This window comes from Gopherus flavomarginatus, chromosome 5 (assembly GCF_025201925.1).
Source record: "Gopherus flavomarginatus isolate rGopFla2 chromosome 5, rGopFla2.mat.asm, whole genome shotgun sequence".
In the NCBI taxonomy this organism is placed as follows: Eukaryota; Metazoa; Chordata; order Testudines; family Testudinidae; genus Gopherus; species Gopherus flavomarginatus.
The window spans coordinates 18,133,844-18,159,048 of record NC_066621.1 but is presented as its reverse complement, the minus strand read 5'-3'; the positions used below and the strand labels follow the sequence as shown (position 1 = coordinate 18,159,048).

Genomic DNA, 25,205 nt, shown 5'->3' with positions numbered 1-25,205 from the left:
GCCAATGCTGTCCCAGGTGGAGCAGAGAGCCTTTTAAAAGGGAAACAGGCGAGAGGCGAAGCACAATAGCTCAGTGAAGCTTTTGCGAAAGATGATGCTGAAAATAAATTAGCGGGAAGCAGAGTTGTTTTCCTGGAGTTCTGATTGCAAAACCAAGCAAGGAGCTCGTGCGACTAGCTAAGAAAAGGAACACACTGCTCCCTCTGAGGTGTCACATGCAGCTCCTCTTTATCTTTGCAACTTAATCCTATCCAAGGCATCATTTTGTTTCCCTTAATACTGGTTGCGTTTGTGTTTTCTTTCTCCATTCTTCCTTTAACGCCCCTCCCCCTTCCGCTGCCCACTTGCCTCAGCTGTCGGCTGTACATAACCCACGCCTGGAAGAAATTACCAATAAAGTCAGGTGACTCCCCCTGGATGGCAGCTCACTTCCCTGCCCTCCCCAATTCCATGTCCCAAGGCTGGGCTTTCAAGCCTAGGCTGCATCGGAGGGAGCCAACCGGGCTGACCAGCACCCTGACAAACTGGGATACTCGTACAAAATCTCACTGCTGGGGTAAATGCCCTACCAGCCAGGCCGGCACTGATGGGTGAGTATTTTTGTTGTGGGGTTGGTGTCGTGGGCTCCCTACACGCCTCCTTTAATAACTGCTTATTTGATTTTTGCAAACAGAGGCAGAGAGATGATTAATAGCTCTTTGAGCTTGGCCTGCCACAGTAGTGTGGGTTGGCAAGTGGCAAAGAGAACGTAAGAAAAATGCGGGGTAACTGGCTGAAATGAAAATTCGAAAAGGGCACATTAGGCTGTGCAAAGATGAGGCTAATTTCTTTCCTTTCTCAATTGCCTTTCTGGGCTCTCTGGAAATCCTGCGGCTGACTGGCATAATTCTTACATATTCCTCATTATGTATTTATATTATCGGACACAACCCCTTTGTGTTAGGCGCTGGACATACATAGAACAAACAGACAGTCTTAGCCCCAAAGAGCTTGCCATTTAAATGTAAGACAAAGACAAGAGACAACCAGTCGATATAGGCAGACAGGGGAGCGGAAATGCCCATGACTAGACGACATCTGGCTGTTGAATGGCAGTGTGGATTTGATGGTTATGTTGACTAAGCCCCAGGGATGGACAGAGCCGGGGCTATGTGGGAATCTCGCAGATTTTGCTGGTTGGGGATTAACTTTTCAAAACCAGGGTCTGTTCCAGTCCAGATCCCAATTTATCCAGACCTCAGTGATGATGGTGGGGGGAGTGGGTTGGATAATTATTCTGAGGGCAAGATCCTCAGCTGGTGTAGATTGGTGGAGGGGCATTAAAGTCAGCAGAACTCTGCTGATATGCACCAACTGCAAGATGCTAGTTTGGGTCCATTTCTGATGAACACTGTCTGTAACAAAGCTAATTATTCTCTAGAAATGGGCCTGCTCTCCCCCTGCCCCCATGCTGAGGTGTCTGAAATCTAGCTCTTGCTCAGAATGTGGTACATCAGGGTTCCCTCTCTGCCTTCACATTGTGTATCGATTTGTACATTTGCTCTAGGATGAGGTCGCTGAGCTGCTAAATGAGATGGGCTTTGGGGAACTCCCTGGGGAGTCTAGGGAGATGAAGGGACAGTCTGTGCCTTTGACTCAAAAGTATTTGCCTGGCTACAGTGGAGCAGATTCCTCTGGCAGTTACAGTGGCCTAAATCTAGAGTAACGGCAGTGGTGCCGATGAGCTAACTCTGGATTTACACCGCTGTCAACAAAATCCCAGTCTGTCCTGCTACGTGTAACTAGGGCACTTGGGAAAGGGGAGCTATAGCAGGAGGCAAAACCTTTCCATCCGAGAACAGGAGCGTGTCCTATTCACCCCAGACCACGAGCTTCACTGCCGAGGGGTTAGGTAGACTTAGCAGAACTGGCCCTGCTAGAGCAGCAGCCTTCCTCTGTCTACATTAGCATCAGCCCAGAACGGTGAGCGCAGTGTGCCATAGAGGAGCAACCTGGAGCTAAACTGGAACAAAAGGGTAAAAAGACACTGGTGTCTCCATGAAGTTTCAGGCACCTAAGCAAAGGATGATGCAAGGACAGGGCATTTGTAATCTCAGCTACCAGGGCGCTGTCATATGCCCAAATGTCTTTCGCCGTCACGGCACTGCACCGACTGGGGAGTATTGCCAAGGCATACAGAACATTTACCCAGCTATCTGATAGTGACTGTTACTTTGCACTTTATCTCAAACGCACCAGCAATGGCAGGCAGAGGAAATATGGTTTTTAGCTGCCTATCCATCCAGGCTAATGCAATTTCTACCCTTCCTCCCTGTGTCCTGCTGCTGTACAAAGCAGCTGAATAAATCCTTCGGTGCATCTTTGCATCATGTTCATGAGGGACGTTGGCACCAGCCATAAACTTGATGAACATCAGATTCTTTCAGGAAGGGAGATGCAAGATAAAAAGGCTCAGGGCTTCTGTACCTAAGGATTTCTGAGAGGATGGTTAGAGCTCCTCACAGAGAACAGAGCGGTTCATTCTTGGCACTCCGCCCCCCACATGCAGCTATTCTTTCCCCATTCGGACGTGGTCAAGGGAAGAACAGAAAAAGTGGATTTAAAAATCCCTTGAGCACTGATGTGGCACCTGCTTGGCTGTGCATGAAAATAGAAATACACCGAAGGCCTGATCTGAAGTCCAGGAAAAGGCTTGTTCTGACTCTGATGAATGTTGAATCCAGCCCGAAAGCAGCCTCCCACCGAGGAAGCCAGGAGCCGGATTTGTAAATAAGTTGAGGCTAGAATGAGAAACCCACCTGTGCAAAAGAGAAGGGAGAGTTAATGATTTAATAACATTTGAAAATGGGGAATTTAGGGCTGGTGAAACAAGGTCAGCTCTGGAGGCCTCTGTTGATCCAAGAGAAGGGACACTGCAAGGACAGCATTTACGCCAAACTGTTCCCACACTGCTACAGCCAGGGTGCCACATGCCAGAGCCCTGTGAAAGAGGGGGGATTTAACCCGACCTATCTGCCCCCTCACTGTGCTGCAGGGAGGAGCTTTGGTGTGTTTTGAGGCCAAAGATTAAAGGGAAATGGTGTGGTAATATAGGATGTGGAAGAAATGTCTGTGAATCTGTAGCTATCTAATCTATGGGTCATATCCTCAGCTCCTAAATTGCATTAGCGCCATTGCTGATTTATACCAGCTGACTATCTGCGCTGAATTCTGCCTGTCTATTTGATCAGCTCCAGAGCCTGGATTTATCAATAGACAGACAGATATTTTCTATTTCTTTTTGTCCAAGCCCCCTACCATGTTTATAACCCACAATTTGCAGCATGGGTGTTCAACACATGGGCATTGGAAAGCAGGATCGAGTAGGAATTGACCGCTGAACCGCCTGGTCTGTTTTTGACCTCTACATTGAATGCAGCAATTACATAAACAAACAGGCTAAACGATGGGCAGTAAATTCAGTGCTTTAAAAACAATTTTGCTTTCAATTTCCTAAAGTGTTTTTAACTAGATTAAATTAATGTTTTTATTTTAAATGCAGTAGAACTTCAGAGTTACAAACACCTCGGGAATGGAGGTTATTCATAACTGTGAAATGTTCGTAACTCTGAACAAAACGTTCTGGTTGTTCTTTCAAAAGTTTGCAGCTGAACATTGACTTAATACAGCTTTGAAACTTTACTGTGCTGCTTTCCCTTTATTTTTTAGCGGTTTACATTTAACAGAGTACTACACTGTATTTGCTTTTTATTTTTTTTTTGTCTCTGCTACTGCCTGATGGTATACTTCCGGTTCCAAATGAGTTGTGTGGTTGACTGGTCAGTTCATCTCTCTGGTGTTCGTAACTCTGAGGTTCTATTGTACAAGGCCAGATACAGTCTGTCTGTCTATCTTTATTTTGCCCCATCGCTATAGAATTGAGCAGTGAGATTTTGCCTTGGGAAGAACCTAGTAGAAACTGAGTAAGGCCCTCATAATTTGGCTTCCATAATATATTTATTGTGCATGTGTATTGTAGGATCACAAATAAATAATATCAACTGCTTTCGCTTTTAAAAGCTGGCCTGCTTGAATTGCTGTAACATAATAGCTAAGCCTGCGTGCACTGCAGCCCTCTGCTGGCTAGAGTCTGCTTGCTTATAACTTTCCTATGCCTTGGGCAATATTGTCCAACTGTTGTCCTCTAAAGCGGACATTGACTATAGGACCTGACTTCCGACACACCTGGGATCATTAGTGTTTTTTAAATGGTGGAGAGTTTTCCCCCCTTCTAGTTATTTCATGTGGGAAATGCAAATCACCAAAACACACACAAACGTACTTCTGTGTTTTCATAAGAGCTGACTTGGAGTTTGTGAACATTTTGAAGAAAAATATTTTGAGCAAAATTTTGAGAAAATGTTCAGGGATTTTGACAGAAAAAAATTGGGAGGAAAATTCATGAAATGTGTTTCTTTTTTCAGACAAGCAAAAATTTCAAACATTTTGAGATTTTGTCCAAAAAAGAGGAGGAGCGGGGAAGTTCTAAAAAACATGCCCCACTCCTTATTTTTGGACTATCTCTTATTTCTACCCATAGAGTCACTTTTTGCTACATGGATTGCATCTCACCTTCTTCGGAGAAACAATAAATCCCTGCAATTTCTAATGAGAAAATTTGGAGGATTAAAATTGATGTGTAACCCTTAATGTTTTTTGTGGCCTAAATATCTTTCATCACTTGTGACAATTTAAGCAACAGAGGGGATTAATTTCAAGGCTCCCCTGTTTGAGACAAGCAGAGACACATTACTGGTGACTCATTGAGGGCTCACGGTAACATTTATATGGTCAGGATGAGCTGCTTCAGAATGCCAGCAAATCAAAGCAGCCACTTTCACTTAGTGCAGCTCTTGTTCAGAGTTTTGCTGAAGTGTAAACAATAACAGCCTTGTGAAGTTGGTTTTTTCCCTGACACACAGTTGGGATGTGAAGGTTGCTAGGATGGTAAGCACATTGTGTCAGTTATTTTCCAGCCTTGGAATATCTCAAAAGCAATACATGCTGGATTGAAATCATGCTTTGTTCTCTGGCTTGAAAGGTGATTGATGATAAATCTATTAACGAACAAACAAAAAACACTTTAAAGAGCAAAATAATCTGTAAAAGTCGATGCAACTCAGAAAGGTTAAATACTTTTGTTTGTTCTGGAGTGGCTCTAAAGACATACATTCATCCTAGCTTGAAAAACTCTCTTATAAATGGCTCAGCATTGTGCCTTCAGGAAGTAAGTGCTAGTATAGACTGTATCTGTGCAACTGTGTGGCAAAAATCCCATTCCATGGCATAGGGTGATGATAAAATTGGCAGGGGGAAGAAATCCTGGGAAATGTTTGAGTTTAAACACCTCAGTTTGGGCAGAGTGGAGGGGAAGAAATTTCCCCCATAGAGGACTTGTTAAACCTTTCTGTCTCATTTCTCCATGGGGATGAGTATAAGTTCCCTCAGTCCAGTTCATCTAACTTGAACAAGTCCTCCATGCAAAAACCAGGCACCCAAGCTGAAGTGCTCATTTATTCAGGGATTTCATTATCAATGGGAGAACAGGAGGAAAATGTTTAAGCACTTGAGCTTTGACTCTCCTGGTGTTTTCAAGCCAGAGAACTTGTTAGATTGGGAGTCCGCTGCCACTAAAAGCAAATCAGAGCATACAATATTTATTTTCAATTTGATGCCTCATTGCAAAGAGGGAGAATGGCCCAGTGGTTAGAGCACTAGCCTGGGAGACCATCTTCAATACCTGGCTTTTCCACAGGCTTCCTGCGTGACCTTGGACAAGTCATTTAATCTCTCTGTGCCTCCATTCCCCATCTGCAAGCTGTGCAAAACAGCTCTTCCCTCTCTCACAGGGATATGTGTGCATCGAAGATAGCAATGTGCTTGGATGCTGGGGTAAAGAGGACCATATGAGTACCTAAGATAGGTAGACACTGCTATTCACACTGAATAGTATCTTATGCCTTGAGTTCAGTGACACTTCTTGTCCACTATGGTGCTACACAACATGGGGCAAGGCCTGAAAACCTGTGTCTTTGGCTGAGAGGAAAAGAAGGGCAACAGAAAGGAATTTCTCCAGTCCCTTTCAGTGTGGTCTTTTGACTGGAATAGTCAAGTGCTGGCACATTACTGGAAGGCCAGATCACCATCCCGGAATGTCCCTCCCATGCACTTGTTTACATTCCCAGTGTCCCATTTCACTCACCAATCCTGCATGCAAAAGAACAAACCTCCCTCTGTGTTTTCCAGCATTGTTGGCCATCGGAGTGGGGGCTGGGGAATTGTGAGGAAACTGTTCCTTCAGGTAGATTGGTTTCGTAGGGCCAAATTCATCTTCAGTGCAACTCCAACGCAGGCCCTTCAGCAGAGGGACATTCTGCGGCAGGGGGCTCTCCATGCCTCGGGGGAAACAAACCTTCGCAGGTGGAGCGCTTCTGGCAGCAGAAGTCCTATCCTCGTGTTCAGCTGCCCTGGGGCAGAGTGAATTGGGCCCATTATTGTTATCCCCAATAAGTGAGTCCAGTCTTGCTCCAAATGAAATCAATGTGCAATTTGGCTTAATAGAAATTGGGTAAGAGGGCCACCAGGACAAATACAGGGCTGTGTGTTTATTTTCTAGTTGATTATTCTAGGCCCAGGGCCAATTCCCGTTTCTATGGAAGTCCATGGAAAGCTCCTATGGGATCAGGATCAAGCCTTTTGGTGTCATGCATGTACTAGTTGTGGGTTTCCTTATGTTTTACCCTAGAATGGAGTATGTCTTGGAGAGGTGGGGGGGATTCGGGGTGGGAGCTGTTTATCAGCTTAGCTGTAGATTGTGGTCAGTGTTAATGTCACTACTGTTCCATCCTGACCTAGAATATCCTGATCCCAACATCCTTTAGGAAGAGGGAGGGAAACCTTTACTAATGTCCTAGTTTCAGAGTAGCAGCCGTGTTAGTCTGTATCTGCAAAAAGAACAGGACTACTTGCGGCACTTTAGAGACTAAACAAATGTATTTGAGCATAGGCTTTCGTGGGCTACAGCCGACTTCATCGGATGCATGCAATGGAAAATACAGTAGGAAGATTTTACACACACACACACACACACACACACACACACACACACACACACACACAACAAGAAACAGTGGGTGTTACCATACACACTCTAATAGAGTGATCAGTTAAGGTGAGCTATTATCAGCAGGAGAGAAAAAAACTTTTTGTAGTGCTAATCAAAATGGTCCATTTGCAGCAGTTGACAAGAAGTTATGAGATACAGTGTATGTGGGGGGGGGGAAATAAACATGGGAAAATAGTTTTATTTTGTGTAATGCCCCATCCACTCCCAGTCTTTATTCAAGCCTAATTTAATGATGTCCATTTTGCCAATTAATTCCAATTCAGCAGTCTTTCGTTGGATTCTATTTTTGAAGTTTTTTTGTTGTAATATTGCGACTTTTAGGTATGTAATCAAGTGACCAGGGTTTTTTAATGTTATAATTCTTGACATCTGATTTGTGTCCATTATTCTTTTACGTAGAGACTATCCGGTTTGGCCAATGTACATGGCAGAGGGGCATTGCTGGCACATGATGGCATATATCACATTGGTAGATGTGCCGGTGAACGAGCCTCTGATAGTGAGGCTGATGTGATTAGGTCCTATGATGGTGTCCCCAAATAGATATGTGGACAGAGTTGGCAATGGGCATTGTTGCAAGGATAGGTTCCTGGGTTAGTGTTTTTGTTGTGTGGTCTGTGGTTGCTGGTGAATATTTGCTTCCGGCTGGGGGGCTGTTTGTAAGCAAGGACTAGCCTGTCTCCCAAGATCTGTGAGAGTTATGGATCATCCTTCAGGATAAGTTGTAGATCCTTGATGATGCGCTGAAGAGATTTTAGTTGGGGGCTGAAGGTGATGGCTAGTGGCTTTCTGTTACTTTCTTTGTTGGGTCTGTTCTGTAGTAGGTGACTTCTGGGTACACTTCTGGCTCTGTCAATCTGTTTCTTCACTTCAACAGGTGGGTATTGTAGTTGTAAGAGTGCTTGATAGCGATCTTGTAGGTGTTTGTCTCTGTCTGAGCGGTTGGAGCAAATGCGATTGTATCGTAGAGCTTGGCTGTAGACAATGGATCGTGTGGTGTGGTCTGGATGAAAGCTGGAGGCATGTAGGTAAGTATAGCAGTCAGTAGGTTTCCAGTATAGGGTGGTTATGTGACCATCACTTATTAGCACTGTAGTGTCCAGGAAGTGGATCGCTTGTGTGGACTGGTCCAGGCTGAGGTTGATGGTGGGGTGGAAATTGTTGAAATCATGGTGGAATTCCTCAAGAGCTTTTTTTCTATGCGTCCAGATAATGAAGATGTCATCAATGTAGGGCAAGTAGAGTAAGGGCATTAGAGGATGAGAGCTGAGGAAGTGTTGTTCTAAGTCAGCCATAAAAATGTTGGCATACTGTGGGGCCACGCAGGTACCCATAGCAGTGCCACTGATTTGAAGGTATACGTTGTTCCCAAATGTGAAATAGTTATGGGTGAGGACAAAGTCACAAAGTTCTGCCACCAGGTTTGCGGTTACATTTTCAGGGATACGGTTCCTGATGGCTTGTAGTCCATCTTTGTGCGGAATGTTGGTGTAGAGGGCTTCTACATCCATAGTGGTCAGGATGGTGTTTTTAGAAAGATCACCAATGGACTGTAGTTTCCTCAGGAAGTCAGTGGTGTCTTGAAGATAGCTAGGAGTGTTGGTAGCGTAGGGCCTGAGGAGAGAGTCTACATAGCCAGACAATCCTGCTGTCAGGGTGCCAATGCCTGAGATGATGGGGCATCCAGGATTTCCAAGTTTATGGATCTTGTGTAGCAGATAGAATACCCCTGCTCGGGATTCTGGGGGTGTGTCTGTGCGGATTTGCTCTTGTGCTTTTTCAGGGAGCTTCTTGAGCAGATGGTGTAGTTTCTTTTGGTAACCCTTAGTGGGATCAGAGGATAATGGCTTGTAGAAAGTGGTGTTGGAGAGCAGCCTAGTAGCCTCTTGTTCATATTCCAACCAATTCATGACGACGACAGCACCTCCTTTGTCAACCTTTTTGATTATGATGTCAGAGTTGTTTCTGAGGCTGTGGATGGCACTGTGTTCTGCACAGTTGAGGTTATGGGACAAGTGATGCTGATTTTCCACAATTTCAGCCGGTGCATGTCGGTGGAAGCTCTCTATGTAGAATTCATGTCTGTTGTTTCGACCTTCGGGAGGAGTCCACCCAGAATCCTTCTTTTTGTAGTGTTAGTAGGAAGGTCTCTGTGTGTTAGTATGTTGTTCAGAGGTGTGTTGGAAATATTCCTTGAGTCAGAGACGTTGAAAATAGGATTCTAGGTCACCGCAGAACTGTATCATGTTCTTGGGTGTGGAGGGGCAGAAGTGTCCTAATGTTAATTGACAAGGAATGTCCTGGTGTGAGGTTTCTCTGAGGGTAGAAGGTGAAGAAGCTTCCTGAGGGAGGATAGGGAGTAGGAGGTAGGTTTTGCTGGCATCTTTGTGTGAGAATGTCCTTCACAGGGGTTTCTAGAGTACAGAAGTCTTTATAAATAGCCCCACTGGCAGGGAATGTCCTAACCTTTGCACAACTTCAGAAAAGGTTGAGAACTTCATCAACAACATGATTTTAGGAGATTGGTATTATTATTCCTAACCTTGGTTTACCTTTAGGAGGGGAAAGGAGCATCACGTTCATAGCTTGGTGTTAGCTGGCAGAAGGAATGCCCTGATCTAGCTAATCTCAGAGGGAGTTGCATTAACCCGACAGCTCTCTTCAATTGCCTTTTCCTACTTTTTTTGCCCCCTTACCAGATTTAAATTGGGTCTGCAGCTCAAGCCCTGGACCCCAGCCATGTGCATGTATAGAGATCACCTTACAAGGGTGGGATTTGCATGTGCCTTCAATGTATAACTCTCCCTGTATGTATAGAGGGCTTCTCTTGGGCTGGAGAGTGATTTATGCAGGAGCATAGAGGGAGCCATTGGAGGCAGCCTTAGCCTTGGGGAGAGCTCCACTGAAAAGCAGGAGGGTGTTTGGAAGTGATTTGCCCCTGTTTTCTCACATTCTGTATTTATCCTTCAGTTGGCAAAGACTTTCTCTACGGCACATTGAGAAGACAGAAGACCTATACGTGGTAAAGCAGCAAAGATCTAGGTTCCCCTGGGGCTGACAAACCCATGCCCATCTTCTGGTTGCTTCTCCGCAATAGACCCCAGTTCACTGCTACTAAAAAAAAAAAAAGAGGGCACTTCCGTCAAGGAGTGTGTTTCGCCTCAGCCCAAATACAAGTTGGACCACTGGTCTCCGGACAGCATGGTAGTGCAGAATAAGGTGGACACGAGGGACCCCAGGAAAGCAGTCCTTTTGGAGCCATTCATCCATCAGGTTGGGGGCCACATGAGCATGATGAAATATGATGAGCACACCGTCTGCAAGCCCCTCATCTCCCAGGAGCAGTGGTTCTACGAGTCGCTCCCCACGGCCATTAAGCAGTTCACGCCTCAGTACAAAGGTAAGGAGGAGCTGGATGATCCAGGAGAGAGCTGCAGGGGCAGGGGAGGGAGAGTTTACTAATGGTAGCCATGACCAGAAGAGAAGATGTTAGCTACCCATAATTTCATTGATCCTTTCCTTCCCTTAATGAGACAAAGGGCCCGATTCTCTTCTGGCTCTTTGGGTTTAATGCCATTGGCTTCCATGAAGTCATTCCTCATTTACCCTGGTGTAAGAGGAGATTCTGGGCCAGTCAACATACTTCCAAAATATAGTCCAAGCCCTGAGTGCCTTTGCATGAGTAAAAGTGGAGTAAACTCCCATTCGTTTCAGTGTTTTGCCTGAGTGAAGATGTCAGGATTTGTCTATAAGACTCCAGGACCCACAAATGTAACTGATTTTCTTCACCTTTATTTTAAGTTTCCTGGGTTTGCAAAATTGAGCTGAGAAATTCACATCAGGTTCCATCTATTGAATTCCCTTGTATTTGTTGTTTCCAGTGGGGCTGAAAATAATGCGAGAACATCCTTTCTTGTTGTATTTTGACTCTTAGCCTCCACTGGAAGCAAGTAGTGCATTACATGGGGAAAAAATTAAATGCTATCTTAACATCTTACATCTTCAAAAAAGGCTGTTTCTCTTGTCCTTCAATTGTAATGGAGTCACTGAGGATGAGCAAATTGCGGGGTGGGGGAGAAGACAGCGATTGAGAATGTGTGTGTAAAGGAGGTCTGCTCTTTGGAATCTCCAACACTTTATAGACTTTCTCAACATTCTTAGCAATACTGGATAGTTCTTATACACATTCTCCTTCAATCTTGCAATCATTGTACAGAAAGTTGTGTGGATTACTAAGATCAGCCTTTTTATCTTAGCTTCTAAAAACTAGCCGATCATCTCTGATGTCTAGACTGGGCATCTTTCTAACAAGGTAGAGCGCCTGCTCCACCACATGATTGGGCTAGATGCTGGAATCACTGCATGGCCTGTGTTATGCAGGAAGTCAGACTAGCGGCTCATAATGGTCCCTTCTGAATCTGTGAAGCAGTGAATTTTAACAAGAGGAATAAGTTATAAAGCCCTTGTTGAATTCCAGGTAGGATTCCTGCAGATAACAGGGTTTTGGCTGGACTCTCTAGCGGTTAGTGCTTCTCACTCAACAGAATTGTGAATTCTGGCCAAATGCCTCCTTTTGGAGCGTGGTGTTTGAGCTAGTGAGTCACTGGGAGCTCTCCAAAGGTTAACTGTTCATGCAAAGAGTGAGAGATGTAGCGCTTAAGTCAATGTAGTTAGATCAACGCCGTGTCAGTGTAGACACAGCATTGCTTTCATTCACAGTTGCTGCCTTTCAGACACCACCCCACAATGCCCCACACTAGCAGTGAAATCGGTGCAAGTGCTCCTGGTGAGGACATGCACCGCCGACACAAAGAACTTAGTGTGGTTGTGTAAAACCGATTCAATTACTGGCGTGACTGTACATCAACGTAACTTAAGTCATCTTAATGTTGCCGTGTAGATTTCCCCTTTCTATGTGGAGACTTTACACCAGTTTAAAGTAGGCTCATGTTGGCGAATTAAGAGGTGCAAGCAAAGTGGATGTGAGCCAGGCTTAAACTGATATAAGGGTGTCCACACACAAAGTTGCTCCAGTTTAACTACATGGGTGCAGCCTCACACCTTTAGTTAAACAGGTCCACGCTACGGGTAGGCCAGGCCCCGTAAGAGCAGCTTGAGGGATAACAAGCGCTTGTGGCAGGTGTCATGCTGTCAACTTCAGCCCATGCGACAGTCAGGACTCTGGGCCAAGATCAGCGAAGTGGCAGCAGTCTAGCCAGGAGGAGGATGAGGCTGCTGAATTACGATCCAGGAAGAGGTGGAGGAGTAGGTGGTGCAAGAGGAGGGAAGGGCTCATGATCTTTTCCGAAGAGACAGAAAAAGGAAAAGGGGACGAGGGGGAAGCCCGTTTACATGTGGTGGTGACGAGAGCATCCAAAGACATCCTCGTTTCATGTGCCAAGCCTTTCCCCACCTGACCCAGCCGTTCCGCTTTGGTAACGCGAGACGGTGTCACCGCCAGCCCAGTGTCATGTTAGCGCTCGAGTGCCATCCGCATATCTGAGATGCCAGTGACCAGCCTGGGAGAAACCATCCTCCTCGCTGGGCATTGCTGCCAGCCAGTGGAGCAAATGGCTGCCTCTGTGACAGCAGCAAATAGTTGTTCGACTAGCAAGCTTCCTCCTCAAGATTTTCTCCTGGAGGGTTTTATTTTGGCCGCAACAAGAGTGATGGAAACCTAGGCTTGCGACGGCTGGCTGCGGAGCTCGTCTGTTTCAGAGACCTTCTGCCACTTCTCCTTACTAAGTAGCTGCTTTTATAGTTACCTGCATTCCCTCAGGGTCAAAGTCACCCCTGTGCTGAGAGCCCAGCACAACCTAGGCACTGCTTATGTTATAAGAAGTTCAAAGGGGGTGGGGGCGGTGTGTGATCCATCCAAGGGTTGTATGGTCTTGGCCTTGAGCTGCCACATATCCCTGATAATTTCTCTCCCCTAAAAATACACTGGCACCCTTCCCTGTTTCCCCCTCTTGAGACCCTGGCTGAGCTTTCTGTTCTCTGCCCTCCTTGTCACTGGGCCTTCAGCTGGAGGAAGATCTTCCCCACTAGGAAGCGAGCAGAGCAAGGACCCTGCACTGTTATTCTCTTGCTTCTGAACTGCTGCAGAGATTAACATGAACTAATGAGCTTGCGGCGAGCTTGGTACCTGGGTACCTGCAGCCAACAGGTGCTTCCTGACGGGGCCCAACAGTGAGGACTCTGTGCCTGGGGAGGGAAGTGGGGTTGGGAGGGTGCATCATGCCACTGGGCCTGTTGAAGAGGAAGGATTATTATTCTCCCTGAGCTTCTTGCTGTAACAAGCTCGTATGGTGCTCCCAAATATCTGCCTGCTGCTGGCTAACTGAGCTGAGTGCACACCTGTGACAGACATGCACAGCAGCTGAATTGTCATGGATTATATGTCAGCAGCATGAGTCACATGCCTCTTGCTTTATTGCCAGTAGCTCGGGAAGTGGGTTCTACAGGAGACTGTTTTTGGTGTGCTGGAGAAATGAGCCTGATCTGGCTGCCTCGACTCAGTCCACACTCCTACCCAACGCCCATACCCACTCAGCTGATAATTTCTCCATACACACAGCACATGTCCCTTATAATTTCTCTTCTAACTTAGTACTCATTACATAGGCCTTATCACTTAATATACATGGACCCGTTCTCACACACACATTCTTCATCGGCTTTCATTGTGTGATCTGAGGGCGCTGAAGCCTCAACAACTTTCAAAGTGAGCCAAACAAAATGACAGGTTTCAGAGTAGCAGCTGTGTTAGTCTGTATCCGCAAAAAGAACAGGAGTACTTGTGGCACCTTAGAGACTAACAAATTTATTTCAGCATAAGCTTTCATGGGCTACAGCCCACTTCTTTGGATGCATAGAATGGAACACACAGACAGGAGATATTTATACCTACAGAGAACATGAAAAGGTGGACGTACGCATACCAACTGTAAGAGTCCAATCAATTGAGATGAGCTATCATCAGCAGGAGAAAAAAAAACAAAAATGGAAGCTCATTCATTCCTTTCCTAGAGCCCAGTACTGTGTGTTTTGCCTGAGTAAGAATAGCAAGTTCTGATCCCCTAGTTTGCAGAAAATGAGAGAAATATATGTAGAAGCTGGAGACCTCCAAGCCAAATGGTGCTCTGTACAACTGTTTATCCAGCAAGATATAGTAGAAGCCAGGGGAAAATAATACATTGCATTTTTAAAGTGACTTTTGTCCTGAAAGATTCCAAGGCACAGAGAACCAGTGAGATGCAGCTATCTCTGGGGAGGAGCTGTCAACCAGGCGGATGGGACAGCCCCTAACACAACAGTTTCCCTGCTGAGAGGATGCCCTTTGTTTCTTTGTGGATGTAAGCCCTTGAAGTAGACTTCTCTTTATATACAGGTAGCATTTAATTATCCCTCATTAGGAAATGACTGAGGCTGGCCTGTAAGCTGTCATTCCCTCACTCAGTAATAATCTGACCTTTGGTTAATGAGACTGCCGGGGGTTGTAATGCAGAACTAGCCCAGTGCCCCCTGGGACAATGAGGAGGTTTGTGGCTGTCAGCCCCTGCAGCCTGGCCAGACTCTCACTGATAAAGGAAGTGTTCATTTTTTTTAAGGCTACTTTGGAATAATAGTCTCAGTTAAATTCCTGCATGCTGGCATCTATTAACCCTTTCAGTGCAAGTCAGGAGATGTGAACTGATCTTGCTAAGAGACACAGCTCAAGGCCGCTCTAAGCTATGATGGTTTGTTGCAACCCACTGAAGGTCTTTATGTATGTAGGGATTGCTAGAGTACTGTATGTTCTGGGCATGCCCTCTCCTGATCTAATACACTCCTCTGCTCGGGGACAGGTGGATGGAAATAGAAGAGGCTTGCACCGAGCTGGCTGTACAACATGTGAGGATTCCCCCACGCCTGATCTTCAGAGGTGACAAGTAATTATAGCACCAGGTGAAGTCAATGGAGACTGTGGGTTTCCAGCATCTCTGAAAATCAGACTCAGTATTTCCATTAGCTAGAAAAAGATCCTTAAAACAAAATTAGATTAGCCTTGAAAAAAACATGGTTTAAATTAGCTTTGTGAAACCAAAGTATAATAGAGAGATTTGGAAGACTTCCACAAGGTTTACCCATTCCTGCTTATCCCTTATCACCATCGTTGCTGAGTGACTTCCAATCAATAACAGATTTTGTCCTTTGCCTGTGAGGGAGGGGAGTGTACCATCTCCCTTTAACACATGGGGAACTGAGGCACAGAGAGGCATAGTGATTTACCTGAAGTTGCACAGGGAGTCTGTAGCAGAGCCAGCAATCAAACACAGATCTCAGACTCCAAAGACTTTATCACCTTCCTACTATCAGTCCTTTAGCCCTCTTCCTGACTGGGCCATTGGTAACCTTCTGTCATGGTATAAACCCCCACTCTGAACCTTAGCGTCCAAAAGATGGGGTACCAGCATGAATTCCTCTAAGCTCAATTACCAGATTAATACTTGTAGCGCTGCCACCAACCAGGAATTCCAGTGCCTGGTACACTCTGGTCCCCCTAAAACCTTGCCCGGGGACCCCCAAGACCCAGTCCCTCTGGATCTTAACACAAGGAAAGTAAACCCTTTCCCTCACCATTGCCTCTCCCAGGCTTCCCCTCCCTGGGTTACCCTGGAAGATCACTGTGATTCAAACTCCTTGAATCTTAAAACAGAGAGGAAAATTCACCTTCCCCCCGTCCTTCTCGCTCCCCCTCCCAGACTCTCCCTGAGAGAGAAAGTAATCCTAACACAGAGAGAAATTAACCTTTCTCTCCCCCTTCCTTCCTTTCTCCCCACCAATTCCCTGGTGAATCCAGACCCCGTCCCCTGGGGTCTCACACCAGAATAAAAAAAACAAACAATCAGGTTCTTAAACAAGAAAAGCTTTTAATTAAAAAAAGAAAAAACAGTAAAAATTATCTTTGTAAATTTAAGATGGAATATGTTACAGGATCTTTCAGCTATAGACACTGGGAATACCCTCCCAGCCTAAGTATACAAGTACAAATTAAAATCTTTTCAGCAAAATACAAATTTGAACTCCTTCCAGCCAAATACACATTTGCAAATAAAGAAAACAAACATAAGCCTAACTCACCTTATCACCTAGTACTTACTATTTTGAATCTATAAGAACCTGTATCAGGGAGATTGGAGAGAAACCTGGTTGCACATCTGGTCACTCTCAGAACCCAGAGAGAACAACCACCAAAAACTAACAGCACACACAAAAACTTCCCTCCCTCAAGATTTGAAAGTATCCTGTCCCCTGATTGGTCCTCTGGTCAGGTGACAGCCAGGTTCACTGATCTCATTAACCCTTTACAGGTAAAAGAGATATGAAGTACTTCTGTTCTATTAACTCTTACTTATCTGTTTATGACACCTTCACAGAAGACTATGCAAACCTTAGGCCAGATCCTCTGCTGGTGGAAACCAGCATAGCTCTGCTGAAGTCAATGAAGCCTCATTGATTTCCACTAACTGAGGATCTGGCTCTTATCTCTAGCACTTGTTGACTGGATGTCGGTGACCAGCAGCTGAGGTTTGACATTGATGGAACGAGAAATCGGAGCAGGGATAGACTAAACTTTTAAGATACTCAAGTCTCCACCCTCTCCAGTCCCTACTCTTCTGGGATCCATTGTCAGGGTCTCTAGATAACCAGACAAATAACACCAGCTATCTTCTAACAAACTGATCAGTTGCTGTGTCAAAGGCTAATATTTCTGAGTTCAGAAATGATCCCTCTCTGTTTTCCAAATAAGCAACAAACTCTTTCTGTGCACAACATCCACCATAATACCCCGTCCATGCAATTTCAACATTCAGCAAAATGCCCCGGGTTATGAACTGATTTATGAGCTGACTCTCGTTACTTTGCAGTTTAAAGGGATACACTGTGTTCAGCGTAAGTCTAAATGTTCTATAAACTCTAATTGTAACCCACCATTGCATGATTTTTTAAATTACTTTTTCCTCCTCAAATTTTCCCAGCGATGCCAACTCTCACTATGGTATTGTGTCCCAGGAAACGTAATGTTTTTCTGAAAGCCCCAACTCCTGGAATCCTGTGATTAGGTGAGAAACTCAACTTCCATTTTTTTAAAAGAATAAGTTTATGTCCCTTATACTTGCAGAGAAAAGCTGGAAAACATTTCCTGAGTGCACCCTAAAGGCTCAAAAAACAGAAGACAAATAAATAGAACCCAAAACTTATTATTTATTTATTTTATTTGGTTTTTAAACCAATCTCCTGATTTGGGGGAGGGGGTAGGGGGGGCTGACCCATGATTTTGGAATGCTTGGTGTTGGAAAGAATGCATTTCCCTGCCTTGTTTGCAACCCAGACACCACAGAATTGAAGTCATTTGTGGTAATTAAGGCCTTGATCCTGCAACTGTATCTGCATGGACTTTCCCCCTGCATGCATGCAGAATCCCAATTAAGTCTAAGATGCCCCAGGTGGAAGAAAGGACCTACCCATGCATATGCAGTTTCAGCCTAGTTTCCCTGTCCAATTTATGTGAAATAATAATTAATAATAATAATAATAATTAATAATACCTAACTCTTTTAGTGCTTCTCACCCATTGCTCTCACAACTCTCTACAAAGGAGGTTGGTATCTTTATCGCTATTTTACACATTGACCTAGTGGGTTTACGTGACAATATTACACAGCTGCTTCAGGGAAAAGCACCTGCATTCTAAGCATTTTTCTGTAGCTCACCAGAATGCAGGACTGAATGAGCCTGACCCTGGGGTTTGTCCTGGAACTGTGCAGCGTTGCCTGGAGTAGTTAAGGCATCAAATGCCTGCAGATTTGGCGACAGCCATGTTGTGTTGTTTTGCTTTGTTTTCCCTTTTTGCCTGTGACATCTCAATGAGTTTTGCAGTAAGTGGCAATAAAGCTGTGATCCTTGTCCAATCCATTGTGTTAGCACAGGTAGTTTTTGTCTCTTCCCACTGCACATGCCACTGCTGGGAGAGACAAGGCTGGGCACCTTCGAAAGAGGTGAACTATTTTCCCATAAGGAGGAAGAGAAGGTTAAATGTCAAAAGGAATATTCTTGTGACCTCTATCGCCAATTGGCCCATATAGATGTCCCCTGTCTCTATTGTTAGCCCCTCTTGGGGCTCAGGGACCACTATGTAATGACGACACTGTGCACCGTATTGTTCAAATGTCATCATTTAAATCCAACACCGTGTTAGTGCTCTTTAAAGAGCATCTGCACAGACTTGGCAGCTCACTTACCCATTTCAGGCAGATCAAGTGACCTTGAGACAAGCATTCTCCCTTCCTTCCACCCCCCTATCTCTCAGTGCTGTCTGTCTAGTTTGGAGCTGGCTACAGGATTATGGATTTATTTTTCAGGCCCACTTCTGTTCAGACTCCTATTGCGCATGGCAGTAAATAAGCACACTTTTACATTTAAAAATAAATATGCGAGAGAAGAGGTAGCAGCTACATAGCAAAACAAATTGTAGAGATGCCTCTTGCATGCAGATAGCTTCTGTAAATATAGTCTGTCTGCCTAGCTTGCTTTGTATAGAATGGGACGCAATTTTTGGTGGGACCGAAAGGAAGGGAATGGAAAGCACTTTAATGCAACAAAGCTTTGCTTTCAGATAAGAAACCCACAGTTGGAATAAAAGAGCAGTACAGTAGCAGCCAATATTCTTTAAACCAGGGCCGCCTGGGGGGGGGGACGGGGGGGAGAAGTGGGGCAATTTGCCCTGGGCCCTGCATGGGCCCCCATGAGAGTTTTTTGGGGGCCCTGGAGCAGGGTCCTTCACTCGCTCCGGGGACCCCGGAAAACTCTTGAGGGGCCCGGGCCGCCAGAGTCTCTTCCACTCCGGGTCTTCAGCGGCGGGGGTCCTTCCGGGGCAGAAGGACCCCCTGCAGCCGAATTACCACTGAAGCGGAACCTGCTGCTGAAATGCCAGGTCTTCAACGGTAATTTGGCAGCAGGGGGCCCCCGCCGTGGGTCTTCGAGGCATTCCAGGGGCCCCCTGCCGCCAAAGACCCCAGGCCCCCTGAATCCTCTGGGCGGCCCTGCCTTAAACCATGTATTATATATTTGTTTTGTGAATTTACAGTACGTCAATTATGTGACATAAGCAAAATTAGCCCAGTCCCATAGTGCTATATACCATGAAACAAAATATATTTATTAAAGCTGGGATTTTCAAGTGTGTCCATATTCCATTGAAATTTTGATGCCTCGCTGCCGTTGAAAAATGTCCCTATTAATCTTCATATTAATATAAGATATTTAAGACCTATATGTTTCCTGCTATATAGAACGTATAGGGCAAGACCAGCATGATTCAATGGGGTTATTATGCTGATTTACACCATCTGATGCTATGGGACAGCTTTTGAATGTTGCACCCAGCATTTGAGATATAGCTATAATATATTTGATAAGAAATATACTCTGAAAACAGACTGTAGAGTTAACATTGAGGGGGTCTTAGTTTGTCTCACAGTGATTGCATCGAGTCAGCCTAGATGAAATTGTTTTCATATCTGCTGGCTCTGCAAACTCAAACTGGGAATCTGAGAGGCAAGCTGGATGTATTACTGGTTCTTGCATGATCATCTCTAATCCAGGCTTGGTAACTGGAATTTAATTTACAATTCTGGGGGTGATGCACAAGCCAGAATAAAATCTAGCTCCCTTTCTTTAAACTGTGCTGGTATTGCAATGCTGGCACAAGAGGAGGGTGGGAAAGGAAGGTCCAGATTTTCGAAAATGCTGAGCACCCACAACTCCATCTGAAGTGGATGCTTAGCACCTTCATAATTCAGGCCATGAGCGCTTGTTTTAGTCAGCAAAGTCAGCAGATATGACTTTGAAGATGAGCAGGGGGGCAGTTTAGTGTTGTAAGAAACTGCCATTTTCACAGTCATTTTCTGACGGTAATCTCTCGCTAAATGGAAGGAAGGGGGCTTCCATAATTGTTCCATTATATTTCCTTTGGAAAATGGAATTTCCTTGTTTCTAAGCTGCAAAAATACATCTCCCTTCAAAGACTGATGGGGAGGTTTCCACCTAGTGATTTCTAGATAGGAAAACCAGATCTATATTTTGCCAAGTGGTGTGGTTTTTGCTGTTGGTGGCTTTTATAGGTCCCTAAAGCCATCATTATGAGCTGCTTTTGGACTGTGCTTACCATTGTGGGAGTTGGAAATGACTGGGCACTGCTGTGAGCAGCTCACATGGCTAGAATCCTGTCTAACACTGAAAAGGCGATGCTCTGAAAATCCCTGCACTGCTGGACTCTGGGCTGGCACTGCTGTAAGGAAGTTCACAATGCAGGAGTGATTGATAGAATTGACAGAGGAGTTCTCACTGTCAGATCAGGGCTGTCCTTAGCAAGGGGACCACTGCAGTCAATCTTTACCTGAAAGGTGATAGCTGCCTCATACACAAGCCATGCCCGTGAGTCATTTGTCATTTGAAGCGCCGAGGCAAGGGTCCCTGTTACTAAAACTTTGCTAAGAGAGGGGTAAATACATAAAAGGTTGCATTGCAGAAAGGTTCAGCCATGTGATGCCTATTAAAGTCAGTGGAAGTTGCACAGCTAAAATACTGGGGGATGTTTTGAATAGTTAAGGATGATGCCTAATATTTAGCATTCCAGGCTTTCACCAATAGGTATCACTGTCCGGCCTCATAAGTCAAGCAAGAGACAGGTATGTATCCAATTAGTGTTCTCTTCTGTGCCCCCTAATGGCAATATGAAGTGGTTGCAGAGGCAGTCTTCCATTCCTGGTGGTCTTTAACTCCTAGAGAAAAACCAATACAGTGCATTGGAAGGCCAAACCCATGCCAGCGTAGCTGATACATACAAAGGTAATTACTGTGGGCCACACTTTCAGACCTGCACACGTGCTTTTGGAGATCTGGCCCTGTGTATTTTCCTTGGTTTGCAGTCGGAACAAAGTCCTCCAGCTGGGGCATTATTGGCTAACTCCATGGCCACTGATAGATTTAATGATGCTGTCTACAATCCCCCCACCCCCACCCCAAACCTTTTGGAATTTGGAAGGCTCTAAGTCACCAGGGTATCCGTTTACTTCAACAGTCCATTTGTTACAGTGCAAAGTGTGACAAAATAGGTCACACTGCTAAGATACTATTACACTTGCTCTTGTTTATAATCTGATAAACTATTCAAGACCAGCTTTCTAAATAGTCAGTCTTCCTCTGTATTTTTCAGTGGTAGAGGTTTTTTGTTTTTTTTTTGCAGCCATTAAAAATGCCATTGGCCACTTATAAGAAATCTGAAGATTGACTTCAGTGGAGTTATGTTAGAGATGAGTTTGGCTCTGAGTAATGGGGAAAGCTGCAAAAATGAGTGAGAAATCCTTCGGCAAACAAAGCTATTTTAATATATAATGTATTCATGCATGGATATACAATAGTTCTGCGTGGCACTTGTGTAGGACTTTTCATCGGCAGAGCTTACTGTGCCTTAGAAGAGAGTCCTTGCTGCCAAGTGGGGAAGCCGAAACACAGGGAGGCTTCACCAGCAAGTGAGGGGCTCGACATTGCTGAAAATTAAGCCCAGGGTGTCTCAAATTGGGTTTCCCAAAAACAGAGATATCCAAAATTAGAGGCTACAATTGACGTTGAGTCAAGGCAGAGCTGGGCCTGGAACTGCAGTCTCCTAGGCCAGAGTTCTATCTGCCTCTCCTGGACAGAACGTTAGACCTGCTCAGATGCAACTGCCTGGAGAACCCTTGGAGACCACAAGACCTTATTGCTGGTACAGGCAATGGATATGACTTAATGCTGAAGACCTATTATTTTGGAGCAGAAATTCCTTAGTTCTGTCCATGCTAATGACCACGAAGTCCTGTGTGGCCACAGAATCACTACAATAGGCACTTCCTTACCTGTGCTTTAGCGAAACTCCTTATGACAATGCAGCAAGGTTCCTGCAGCCGTGACTCTTCTAAATTCCAGTGCTTTCATTGATTACAGACACCTTGCGTGCACACTGACATTTGTTTCAAGGATTCTCCCTCTCTTCCCATCCTCATTTTGTTCCCTGCTGCTGGAAAACCGCTTAAGAGCGAGAGACCTGAATGGCTCCTTGTAAGCAAGCCCAGCCCTCAAGAATCCTGCTTCAGGCCCCTGTTGGTTCAGCTGTTGCATAACTTGGAAAGAATGAATGCCCAGAGTGGAGTGGGGAATGCAAAGAACATGATATACAGGACAGCTTCCATGTGAGGCAGGAAGGTGGGGGTTGGGTAGAATGGTAGTACATGAGCAAGAGAAGGGGGCATCTAAAAAGCCGTCAGCTATTTTCCAGAGGGTCAGGGACTGCTTACATTTACAGGGCAGAGGATCTGATTTCAGCAGTTGCTAGAGCACTAAGCTATCCTTGGGTAAGTGCACTGCTAAGTATCAAAGTTCTGATACAAGCACCTTGAACAGAGTGGGATGACACCTGGCTAATCATGTAAGCAATGACTGGTCTGTAATAGCTCAGTGCAGGTTAACCTGTTGCCTGGGAAATTTTTGTCACATTCACATGATTGTCCCTCCTTTTGTAGGTATCATCTCGGTGTGCCTCAGAAAGGACAGTGTGGGCAACCTAGGCCTGATAGCCAGCCCCAGCCTGCCGACTGACAACTGCAGTTCCTTGGATAAGGAGCATTCGGTGATGCTATGTCAGGAGATCAAGCGGACGTCCACCACCAGCAGCGAGCGCTTGTTTGTCAAGTGGAGTCAGGCACCTTTCACAAAGACCATCAAAGACAGGTGAGTGCCCGGTGCGAGCAAGAGGTGGCTGCATGAGTCGAGGGGCTCTGAAGCAGCACTAGCTCCGCTTGCAATCTGAGCCAAATACAGACTGATGGCATTTATAGTCTGTGCCTTGTAGGCACGAAGCCCAGGTGGGTGGTATGCTTATGTCTGGCATAGGAATATTCCAAACAAATAATGGGCTGGCATCGGATCTCACTCTGGTTTTGCCATGGTGTAACTCCATTGGCTTCAGTGGCGTGACTCCTGATTTACTGCAGTGTAAATTAGATCAGAAACCAGCCATTGGCTTCAGTGGCCCTCTCTCCCTGCAATCTCCTAAAACTATGGGCCAGATTCTGATGTCATTTACACAGGTGCCAATCTGGAGTGACTCCACTAACTAGTGGAGTCACTTCAGATTGACACCTAGGTGATTGTGACCAGGATTTGGGCCTTTTTCACAAACACCTCTTATTTGACCTCCACTTGCCATCAGGCAGAATTGCAGCCTCTGAATTCTGGAGAGAGGAGGGGATGCTTTTCACCTCCTCTGCCCCAAAAGCAGCAGGAAGGAAGTGAGGCCATGGCTGTGCCTCCTGTCCCCCAATCACTGCCCAGAGAAGCTCAACAGCAACAGAAGCCGCACAGAGGATAGTGAGATGCACCCTGTAGAAGGCTGTAAAGGGTATGTGTGCAGCCTTTACGCTCAAAAGAATACCTCCTGATAGTCTCCTTGCATGGAGCAGTGCTGGACCAACCTCAATGCTGGCTCATGTCTACAAAACTCAATGGAGCCCTGAACAGTTGCTCTGCTAGAACTGCAGAGGAGATCCACCCTGACTTTTTAAATTCTCAAATGTTTTCAGTGAGATGCAGGATCAATCACTAACTGGTTCAAAACAGACCCAGTTTAGCTATCGTTTAGAAGTACGATCCAGCTCCCATTAAAGCCAGTGGGAGTTTTGCCACTGACCTCGATGAGAGAGGAGGAATCATACCCATAAGATGGATGAAACCAAGGGCTGAATACACAGGGAGAATGAATCCACTCTCCCCATCAGAGGTAGTCCCTCTAACCCAGAGATAAGGCACATTGGCAGGCAGTTTGCCTGTGCTGCACCTGTTAGGTGGATAAATGGAGATCTCCAGGCTTCAGTGCAATGGATCTGGGCCCCTTCACAGAAGCCAAACTCGCTTTAAAATTGCAATAAAAAAAATATTGGCACCAAGCAACCGCCTAACTTCCTGAAAATGACTTTAACTCAGTAACAAAGGATCCCTGCAGGTTAGCCAGGATGAATACTTGTTTCCTCGAGGACCCCTGAAAATTTCCCTTATCGGGTTTCATACTCTACAAAAGGAGGGGAAAAGGCCAACTTCTTTTCTGGGAGCTTACAACCAAATTTGCTTCTTTGGTGTATTTTGTCTAGCTGCCCCGGGAAGGCACTCCTGAGGACGGAACTTCAGTACCATACGGACGTCTCTTCGCTCATGGAGGATACAAATGGGAACCAGCCAGAAAGAAAGAGCTATAACCCCTGGGGACTGCACTGCCACCAACTGCATCTGAACCGCATGTCCTCCAAACTTGATGAGAACAAACTACATCGTATCCTTTTTTATTCCAGCCGTTCTTGTTGCACTTTGCTTATTGCTTATTTCATAGCGGTGATGCTGGGTGGGGGGAGACCAACCTTCTGATGGAGAGTTGATAGTATTTATATTGGCTGCTAATAATGGATCACAATCGTAATCAATGAAACATTTTAATGTGTAGGTTATAACAGGCCCCAAAGCCCTTGGGCATGAATACAATGTATTTAACTGCATTCTGATCCTCTCTATCTGTGTTTAAAAGAAACTCCACATCAGAGGATGTCCATCCAAAGTCAAGGGAGTCCTTCACATAAAGGGATCAAAGCAGCAACAGCTCTTCTCCTTCGTCAGACACGTCATTTGATCACCGGTCACGTGATAAATGCAGCTTAACCCCACCACCAACAGACTTAAGTGACTTTAGTGTTGATGAAAGGTGTTGGATTGACAGCTCTGGGCTACATCCACACTAGAGAACTGAGCCACTGATAGTTTAACTGGTGATATTGCACTTAGAATAAGTTGACTGAAATTGGCAACAAGGGGCCAGTAGCCACAATGAGTGCTGGTGAAGGTGCATTGCAAAGTCTCAGTACAATGGTGAATGATTATGGTGAACTTCAGAGGATGCTCAGAGCCACCCCTGATT

General features: G+C 45.3%; 1 protein-coding gene across 2 annotated transcripts in view; it reads left to right on the top strand.

Annotated features, from left to right (window-relative positions):
* The first annotated feature begins 267 nt into the window (after positions 1-267).
* The window catches only part of IP6K3 (inositol hexakisphosphate kinase 3), a 28,241-nt gene continuing 3,303 nt past the window's right edge, over positions 268-25,205 (top strand). The window contains exons 1-4 of one of the 2 annotated variants that reach the window (XM_050953062.1): positions 268-590; positions 10,136-10,565; positions 22,768-22,975; positions 24,391-24,569. In XM_050953062.1, coding sequence (XP_050809019.1) covers positions 10,367-10,565; positions 22,768-22,975; positions 24,391-24,569 — 586 coding nt within the window. In that variant the 5' untranslated portion in view covers positions 268-590; positions 10,136-10,366. Of the gene's footprint in view, positions 591-2,984; positions 3,047-10,135; positions 10,566-22,767; positions 22,976-24,390; positions 24,570-25,205 lie in introns of those variants that run through there. The other variant, XM_050953063.1, reaches the window with a different exon arrangement.